Source organism: Pinus tabuliformis, chromosome Q (genome assembly GCF_031772625.1).
Source record: "Pinus tabuliformis cultivar Carrire ecotype Pingquan chromosome Q, CPIR1, whole genome shotgun sequence".
In the NCBI taxonomy this organism is placed as follows: domain Eukaryota; kingdom Viridiplantae; phylum Streptophyta; class Pinopsida; order Pinales; family Pinaceae; genus Pinus; species Pinus tabuliformis.
The window spans coordinates 543,248,461-543,258,729 of record NC_142296.1 but is presented as its reverse complement, the minus strand read 5'-3'; the positions used below and the strand labels follow the sequence as shown (position 1 = coordinate 543,258,729).

Below are 10,269 nucleotides of genomic sequence, written 5' to 3'. Positions count from 1 at the left end.
TAATATTCTATAAACACTTTTTTTTCAATGAATGCAAATATTTCTCACCGTTATTTCAGCGAATAGGAAATTTTAAGGTCTTATTTAGCCTCATATCGAGTCAAAATGCTATGAAACTTAGGTTAAATGTCAAATGATATCAAGAATTTAAGTTTCAAGTAAGTAATGCTGACATTAATTCGTGGATATTTTATGTTTGCGTTTTAAGAGAATATTTATTTTCATGTTTGCAAAGGTTCCGAGGGTTTACGAAATAACTGACACATGTTTAAACATGCAGTACTCCACTTGTTTGGAAATATTCTACTTGTCTTCCCCTTAAGCGGTTGCCTTTTCTTCACTTCACTTGCCTTTTCTTCACTTCATTTCCCTTTTCACGGTGATCCATACTTGTTGTTAATTGTTGCAATCGCTACATGGTTGTTCATAATGTCATGGCAGAAATACAAAGGAGAAACCAGAGGATTACAAAACTTAGATAACAAGTCTGGGAAATTTTAGTAGTATGACCAGTGTTCCTGTAATGGCCGCATCTAACCATGTCTTTCTTTTCATCATCCAATGAACTTATCAGCACTCATAGAGCTTCTTAGCACTCGTAAAAAACCACTCATTTGTGCTAGCACCAGTTGCATATCTCTTTCGAGCACTGGAACCTTAATTTCAGTCGATATAAGAAGGCTTTCTATACCAGTGTTCAGTGGTTAAGAAAGTTACTCATCTAGGACACTGCTAGGTCAATTGGTATTATTATAATGGTTTCTCAGCAGCTAATTGAGAAATTCAAACCCCGTCTTTCACAGCTTCTATATCAGGTAACATTAGTGGGGACGTATATCATCACGAGAGCCGCCTTAATCTTTGGAATGAATCACTTTGCTTTCGTGAGCTACAGAATGGGTATTGGATCATTAATTATGGCTCCTTTCGCTTTCATTTTAGAGAGGTAGTGCACTCATTATTATTTTTATGTTTCAATTTCATTTTTTTCAATGTTATTGAGAAAAAATAAATGGCTAGTCAAGAAAACTTACCTGTTTAGCTTATAAGTATAGGAAAATCACAATAGATTTTGATGGTCATTCAGTTTTCTTGATAGATGCTCACTCGCTTATCTGTTCATATTATCCTCCAACTGGCTTGCATCCCAGCATCTTCATATTCACTACCGCGACATCTGTTGTGTCAAGCCGCGACATGAACGGCGCACCTGGAAGCGAAAAGGGTACTGTGTTCCTTCACTCCGACATCGAAACTATCCCACGAAATCTCACCATATCAGGGACAGGTGGGGAAGGTTGGAACAACATCCCTCTGGGAAATTCTCCTAGATGATGGGCTGGTTCAGGCGCCAACCTCATGAATAGACTCTTGTTTCAAAATAGGGGAAACCTCACTTTGAACAGATCAAGTAAGGGCAGGTAAGGACAACACCTTTCATACCTTCCAGCTAAGGTCGGAGCATAGAGAGGCTAGATATTTAGGATGGATGCATGGCGTGCCGATAATATAATGCTCAAGAAACTGCCTTTCATGCGAGGTCCTAGGCACGTACCCATCAACTTTTTCAAGTTTGAAATAAAATAAAAGAATAAAAAAATGTGTGCATGTGTTACACGTGGCTACAACATAAATTTGCAAAATTTATTTACTGCAACAACCCATAAGTCACTAAAATTGGCTTGGACAAGGTAAGATTCTAGTGTTGGTTTAATAGTGTAAACCACTGGTTTCTGTTGTTTTTGCAATATGTTAAATGATTGGCAATTTCTTCAGTAATGGAAGTAAAAATATGTTTTAGTATTGCATCCATCCTAAAGTGCTAATCTGTTTATACTGACTGAGCCTCCTATCCTTCTCATGTGCTTTCCAACTTTTCCAGGGACTGGGTATTCTTTACCTGCAAGATTGGATGAAAAAATTTTGTCAGGCCATTTGTTGCGTTTGTGTTTGGAGCACCAGAAGCTTTCCCAGTCATCCTGTGCAAAATACAATATTTACAAGGTTATTTACCATGAATAATTGTAGAACATCTGGTTTTGTTTGAGGATATAGTGTAAGGATGTGAAAGTTCTCTTAATCTCAAGTTTTGGTTGCATGCAGGATTCAAATACATACAAGATGGCATTAATGGTAAAACCCCTTCTGAGACTTCAGGAAAGGGTTAATGTTCTCCTGAAGGAGTTTCATGAACATCCAATGTTGCAGCAGATTCTACAAATTATTGGGTGAAAGTTCTTATTCAAGGTTCTTATTTGGTGAAAGTTCTTTGCATCCATTTCTGTTGGACCTCACAGGATTTTTCATTTTTGCAGATGAACTTAATCCATTATCATCCTTAGTGAGTCGTTGGAGGAAGATTGAATTTGAATGCTGGCCTACTTTGCTGGATGCAGTTGAGTGACAACACAAGGTTGATGCTGAGAAGGTCAGTTATAAACTTGATTTTGTAGTTGAGTTTGAAATTTTATGATTAGATTTTTACCATTATGACCATATAGTTTTGGCAATTACAGTTGTGGTTTGCCTTACACTCAATACTATTTCGGAGAATGCCTGTTGATCCAGATGTGGAAATCAACTCTACAATTTTGAGGTACAAGCTTTATATTTTTGCTTGTATTTGTTGGAGAAACTTGAAAGATATATAAGTTGAGGAATCTTTCCTAACTTTCTTTGTGAACTTGTAGTATCGAAGAGTTTATGCAAACTGCGACCATAGGAGAGTTTGGGAAACGCTTGGAGCTCTTGCTTATGTTTCATGGGCAGTTTTCTTTACAAATCTGCTTGGAATCATACCCTATAGATATGCCAAAGTAATAGTTTACCTGTCTTAATCTTGTTATTATTCTACGATTTAATACTTTTCCCCAGGTTTTTTAGTTGTGAATATATATTTTAACTTGCAACATGGCTTTGGGATAATTAGGCGATCCACTGAAAGAGGGCCTGTTAAGTTTCAAGGATTTATTCACTTGTCATTATGGAGCTTATTGTCTAATGGAAATGTTCTAAATGAATTGCTTGAGAAGAGCATTTCAAATGGATACTTCTGCTATTTTACTGACTGCATTTCTTACATTTGCAGAACCCTTGCTATAAAGCTTTCACAAATTACATACAACATCTTTGGGTATTATGTGCAGTTCTTACCTTTGTAAGTATTTCTATGCTTTTCGAAAGTCTCTGTTGGACCTCACAGGATTTTCCATTTTTGCAGATGAACTTAATCCATTATCATCCTTAGTGGATCGTTGGAGGAAGATTGAATTTGAATGCTGGCCTACTTTGTTGGATGCAGTTGAGCGACAACACAAGGTTGATGTTGAGAAGGTTAGTTATAAACTTGATTTGTAGTTGAATTCGAAATTTTATGATTAGATTTTTACCATTATGACCATATAGTTTTGGCAATTATAGTTGTGGTTTACCTTACACTCAATACTATTTCGAAGAATGCCCATTGATCTAGATGTGGAAATCAACTCTACAATTTTGTGCTGCTTCTGTCTCAATTCCTTCTATTTTCTCTTCAGTGAGCGGGAGGTTGTTTGTCAATCCGCGGAAAGGGTTGCTTCTATTTTCTCTTTACTCGGCGGCAGGGACTTGCTGCTTCACAGCTTCCCTTGTTTAAACAATGGAATTAAAAAGTAAAAAGAACATAAGGGATGTGGAATTATAAAGCATGGTTATTACATCTTATAGTAAAAGGAGAATAATTTTGAGATCATGATATCTAAGGAGAATAAGAGAGTTATAGTATGATTAGGCATATAATAACACCAAATTTACACCATCAAATATCTTTCTTTCAATGTTGACATTATAATCCAAACAATCAAGAGAGTGGTGATATAAATATAAAGTGCACGAAGTGCCACTTTGTATATGCAAACTCTTTCTCTTTGAGGCTATTATGATGTAAATGCTTCTTGATAACACTTTTATTCCACATATATAAGAATGGTAAGAATGGTAGTTGATATGATACTTTTGATTTATATATTGTTTTTATCTTTTAGTTTTCTTAAATTAATGAGAAGTGAATATATTCTGAAGTTAGAAATTTGATGTAACCACTTCAAGGATTTGAGCTTGGTAATAAAGGTCATATGAAGAAAATTAAGAAGCATGATAAAGAAATATTAAGAAAATTAGGAGGCATGACAAAGAATTATGTATTGTTGTTCAATCTTGGAAAGGATTATTGATAAGATTATCAATTTACTAGTTTTAAGTTTTTCTTTACATGGTTTTTGTAGTTCTTCATTTGTTAGGAGAACCTTAGAGCTCAAGTAATCTCATTTTTTAACATCACTCTTGGATTATGGAAAATTCAACGAGAGGTGGAGATTGAAGGTAGCACAAATAGAGGTGCTTAGGTTGAGGACTATTTGAATTTGATTAGTAAAATGTCAAGGACAATTGAGAAGAATATGTATCATGCCAGTATATTAGATTTAAAGGTCATCCTTGAATAGAGCTAATTGAATACCTTGTCTTGGTTTCCAAAGTACTAGAGGATACCTTCCAAGGGTTTGTCAAAAATCTACTTTCCCTTTGTTTGAAGAAAAGTCTAAAAGTTTTTATATTTTGGTGAGAAATAACATGGCAATAGAGATTGCATGCCAAATGTTTCTTGAAACACTTTCATGAAAAGTGTTTGACATAATTTATGTACAAAATGTGTATGACAAAATTCATGACCTTAATAGAAATGATGGGGAGTCATTACATCAAGAGGGTTCTTATATCAAAAAGAGATTTTAAATTATCATAAGGTATCTTATAGAGAAAAATATCTCTTGTGAGTGACATCTAGTGAATGTGTGGTTGATATAAAGTACAAATGGGTGCTCATGCACAAGATCCATGTGGACCAACAACATATTTTATTATAGGGAGAACAACTAGATGACATTTATCTACTAAAAAATCATAACATATGCAAATACATAACACTCCCCATGATTTTATGATTGTGTGGAGGAGTAGTGGGAATTAGAAATGGAATACCCTCCTTGTAGAAGAGGTAACTTTTAATGTTATAGTTTTCAAACCCTCTATAGCTATGCTAAATTATCCATCCTATGTGTATATCATGGAGGAATGATAGAAGCTTGTATCTCATAGTGTCCCAACTTTTGTCACATTTGTGTTTAGGGAAACCCTTTGCATATTAGTTAAAGTAGAGAGTTCGATACTTATGCTTGTTTCCAGCATACAAAAGTGCATAAGAATTCTTGTGAGGGTGATGTGGCTCCTTTTCGAATAGAGGAAACTCAAAATGGAGAATTGCCTCAGAGAGTATGGCATCAAGAGAAATGCTTTCATATCTCTCGCATCATGTCTAAATGGAGATGTTAGGGGCAGGGGAGAAACCTTGGATTCGAAGCCCAAATCTTTCAGGGACACCCTTTGTTAATTTTTCATAGGGCTACATTGTTCTTTGCTTTGATAATTGCATTCTTTGTTGTCACTGAGTGTAGTCACCTGTTGGATACTATTGTCACTAAGCTTAACACTGTTGAACAAGGTTGCATACTAATAACTCATCTTTAGGTCTCAGACGCATGGAGAAGGTGTTGTGCAAGCGTCTAAGACAGATCTAGATGCTCTTTGCAGAACTAGAAGACTACGTCTATAACACATCAAGATGCTCCCAAGTGAGCTGGATGAGGATGTTTGGGGTCAAACATACTTAGATTTGCCTCAAACCCTGGACCCTCTCATAAGGATTTTGTTCGAGAATCTATGGCAGCCCGAACGCTCTCAGGACCATACTATGCATGCATTTGGGGGCCAAACAGGACTATGGAAACCCTAGCCTCCCGGACATTCCCATAAACACTCTATGCTAGTGTCCAAGACTCCTCGGACACTCTCAAGATGATACTATGCCATATTCCAGGGAAGAAAATAATCAGTTACACACCAACATCCGAGAAACAAAAAACCATATATCAGTGTGAGCTTCACCCCTATGATATCGGACCCTTGCGCGAACTTCATTCGTCAGACCTGTGCGAGCCAAGACAAAAGAGAAGAGTAGAAGATGCCTTGATCCAAATGTGTCCAAATGAGCTTGAGGTATCTTCTATTTATAGGATTTCATGAGGGTCCACTTGGGGTTCAGACTGACCTGTCCAATTGTACATGTGCTTAGGGCCAACCCAATCCAATATACATGAATAAATAAATAAATTCAAAAACCAACTTCTCCTTGTACAAATAAGGTGATAATTATGTCGATTTTGGTCCTCTCGAAAATAAGAATCTATTTCAATTATTATATTCATCATATGAGTTTTCCAAAGTGGAATTTGACTGCAGTTGTAAAAATTAATACTCCCTCTCAACTAGGGATAATTCCACCTGCTAATATCTATCCATCGATCAATATGCCATTCTGGTATCTTCAAGTGTCATCATGCATCATCATTGATCATTTCTGTCGTGTAGTCGTCATGCCATGACCATCTCTAATGTCTCATCATCACAGATCATTAATGTTCATCTCCATCTATCCCTTGCTTATTCCTGCTTATCTCTTAATTGTTTCTGCTTGTATGTTGAACATTCTCGAATCTAGAAGAAGAAGAATTTGCTACCAGAGGGGAGCTTAAGCTACCACCCTCTATCCATCAGGCTACTACCCAGAATCTCTTCCAATGGGCTACTACCCGGAATATCATCATTAATCATCATTGGAGAGCATATCATTAAGGAGCACATCTCAACTTGTAACCATATCAGGGAGCACATCTCAAACCAAAATATCATGGGGGAGCTATACATCCACAACCCCATATCAAGAAATAGGATATCCAAACACACAGGGGAGCACATCTCGACCTTGGGATCACATCAGGGAGCTCAGTCTCAGCCTAGAACCGCATAGAGTTATCTCAATCCATCCTATTGCCTATTGATCTTCCCATCGATGACCCTGAATAGTCATGTGGTAGAACACCTATATCATAATCGACTTGGTTTGTACACCCCAAGTACACTCTCAATTGATTGGAAAAATGAGGAATGATATTCCCAACAAGCCTAGCTTGTGGGTATGATGTCAACTGGGGTATACTCTGCAAAAACTAGACAGGGGAGCAACATTCTCCGACCCTGTGAAGATAAGGGAGCAACACCTCCAACCCTATGGTTAATAGATAGGGGTCATACCCTATTTTCCAGAGTTCCCTCAACCCTAGGAGCCCTTTATCTCAAACCCTCACCCCCGGGATCTCAAACATAGAGGAAGAGTTGGCTCAATGTCCTTGATCAACATTTCTCTCTTCATACTCAAATATGGTATCAGCTTGTCTCAATAGAATTTGTTTCCTATTCATATAGGACATCAAATCAAAGATAATATGAGAACATAAATAATCATATAAATCACAAAAGGATACCATAATCATCCTCCCTCTCAAGGAGGTGCCAACCACAAGCTTGAGCTTGTTTCAAACGATTGCACTATCTAAATATATGAGAGTATCTTGGTCCCAAATATAAATATGGGATTTTCTGCCAATCAGATCTCACTCTATGTCATCACAATGTATCCATGTCATATCCAGATCATGCTCAGGCAGATCCCTAAGGAGCTTCTTCATCCAGCCTCTCAGCTAGCCATGCTACCAATATTGTACTCATCCTCAATCATACTATGGACCTCTCATCGAATATTTCATGGAAAATATCATACTAAAGTAGCATCCAAATGTGCTTAAAAATAATCTATATCAATAACATTATATCCATGAAGTCACATATCATAGGAGAAATATCTCAACCTAAAAAATAGAATATCTCATGCAGATATTTCAAAGGATGCTCGGTGGAAACTCTATGTGAATGAAGTGGCTCACTCATGGTTCTATGCACATCATCATCATCATATATATATATGGATGTTCAAAACGAAAGATCAATGCTTCAATCACCAGTCGGATTCCATGTCAATTTCAACAATATCATTGAACTTCAAATCGGAGTATCCAAGGATTTGCATTTTCATTATTCAAAAACATTTTCCAATAGCTTTGCAATATAGAATTTCTTTTCCAAATTCCAAAAATTGATTCATCATGCCATGATACACCATTTTGATCTTTAGAAGTTATCTCCCTCTAATTTAGATCATTAGAGGCTCATCACCTATCAAGAGTATACCATCAAGATATAAAACCAAGGCCATAATCAAAATCAAATCCATACCATGGAACTCATCATCCTAACTTCATCAGATAACTTCCAAATATAGACATATCTAAATCAGGGAGCTTCCTTCATGCAATGCTCTTAATCATAATGCTTTTCTAAGCAAACATAATCAACCTTTCATAAATCAATGTCGTATCAATAAGGTCATCTCATCAGAGTTTACAACCATTATCAAAGTCATCAATATCACAGTATTAATTCTTTTAACCAGGAGATGGGTAGAGCTCATATCAAGTCTTGACTTCATTTATTATCATGCCAACAAGTTTTTCATTTGTCATGAAATATCAATCCAAAACTTCATCAAGTCATTCTCATAATCATAATACAAGTTATTTCTATCACTAGGTGCAAATGCATAGATCAAGGATGGGTCATGTAGGTTCCATTTTCATGTTAAATCACAACTATCAGTACCTCAACCATTGTGCTAGGAACAAGGAGGCCAATACAAAACCATTTTTCTGAATACTCAGATAAGTCATTAAATATTACTATGCCCACATAGTATTGACATCAGATCAAATCAACAATCGTCAACATTCATCAAATCAAATCATTAGTCATCAGGTCAAGTCCAAATTTGTCATTGTAGAGATATCTATAGTCCAAAACATATCTCAATCATCAATTCAAAGTTCTATGTCATTTTCAAGCATCATGGAAAAAATACAAACACTGCTAATCTATATCATCAACCAAATGATGCCAAACCCTTATGGCACAAAACTCAAACATAATGACATATCTATATGTATGTCCTGGTCACCTGCAAACAAATTTTTAGTCTTCATGTTCATATTATGGAACAACATTCAAGCTTTTACTGCTTGCAGATCTTGTTGTTATTTGCAACACATCTGTGGTACTGACATCTTCCAGGTGAACATCTTGATTTCAAGCAAGATACTTCATTTTTATGTGATCAACAATTTAACCTGACAACTTCAGAAATCATATTTAAGTGGTAGAATATGTAAGAGACACCTTGATTCAGAGTTTAGAAAGCTTCAAAAAGCTTCAGATGATAGTCAAATGTTGTCAAACCCTTGGATGCTCCCTTCAAGTTAGCATGGGAGTATCTTTAGCTTACTCAACGCTACCTAGGCCTTAGTATGCGTGCGTCCAAGGACGAGTTTTCCCAATTCTATGCCTGCATCTGAAGAAGAAACCCTAATTTCTGTACAAGCTTCAGATTTGAGACTTTGTTGCAGATCAATAATGTCAAATTCACATAAATCATACTTCAACAATACATATTGCAAATAGTAATATGAGTAAGAATATTGAGAAGATATTCTCCCTCTGATGGGGAATATACTTCATTCATCTTCATTCATGTCACCAACCTGTCTCTACTAGAGTCAGGCAGCAACAAATCTGTTAGATCATAAACATATATCTATCATGGTCATCAACATCATGTCATGAATCTTTCATCAAAGGTTAGACTCAAAGCAGTAGATAGATGCAACATCATTTCTAAGAGATTATGAACACAATAACTCTTCTATCAAGTCACTTCATCACGTTAGGGCATTCATCTTTACCATATGTCATCAAGACATGACCACGAGTAGTAAGAGATCTAGAACATCAATTTCATAGTTATACCTCTAACATCAAGGTTACCATGCTTATCATGATCAATAAGATCAAGTAAGGTCATTCAATAAAACTTTACCAAAACATTGAGAGTGACAATCTCTCTTTCTATATGCTTATCACAAGCATTACCCGTAGTATAATGTATAAGAGTTAACGATTTATCCTTATATATGAAATCCATCATGACAAGTATCAAGAGTATCATATACTAGAGTCAAGGTGCTAGCCTTCTTTATTGGATCAAGATATCCAACAGACATATGTTAGTCCAACATCAACCCTATCAATGTATCAACATTAGATAGCCTCATAGAATTCAAGAAGATCAAAATGTTCAACACCAGGTGCATCATTTCATCATAGGAAACATAGATCCAATTCACTTTCATATGCATGTATGAGTCATTAAAGAAAGAGACATTCTCATCATAC

At 36.1% G+C, this 10,269-nt stretch overlaps 1 protein-coding gene across 1 annotated transcript; it reads left to right on the top strand.

Moving 5' to 3' along the window:
* Positions 1-2,409: 2,409 nt before the first annotated feature.
* Positions 2,410-3,305, top strand: LOC149220594 (midasin-like). The gene is made up of 5 exons (XM_089387145.1): positions 2,410-2,428; positions 2,517-2,596; positions 2,691-2,816; positions 3,089-3,157; positions 3,302-3,305. Exons 2-5 carry the CDS (start codon positions 2,553-2,555, stop codon positions 3,303-3,305), a joined length of 243 nt encoding a protein of 80 aa, XP_089243271.1. The 5' UTR covers positions 2,410-2,428; positions 2,517-2,552.
* The last annotated feature ends 6,964 nt before the right edge of the window (positions 3,306-10,269 follow it).

What these genes read in the sequence shown, in the direction of transcription:
- LOC149220594 (XM_089387145.1), top strand. Translation starts at nt 2,553, where the DNA reads ATGCCTGTTGATCCAGATGTGGAAATCAACTCTACAATTTTGAG. An exon ending in ATCAACTCTACAATTTTGAG is followed by an intron (nt 2,597 to 2,690) that starts GTACAAGCTTTA and finishes GTGAACTTGTAG; the next exon opens with TATCGAAGAGTTTATGCAAA. An exon ending in TACCCTATAGATATGCCAAA is followed by an intron (nt 2,817 to 3,088) that starts GTAATAGTTTAC and finishes TTACATTTGCAG; the next exon opens with AACCCTTGCTATAAAGCTTT.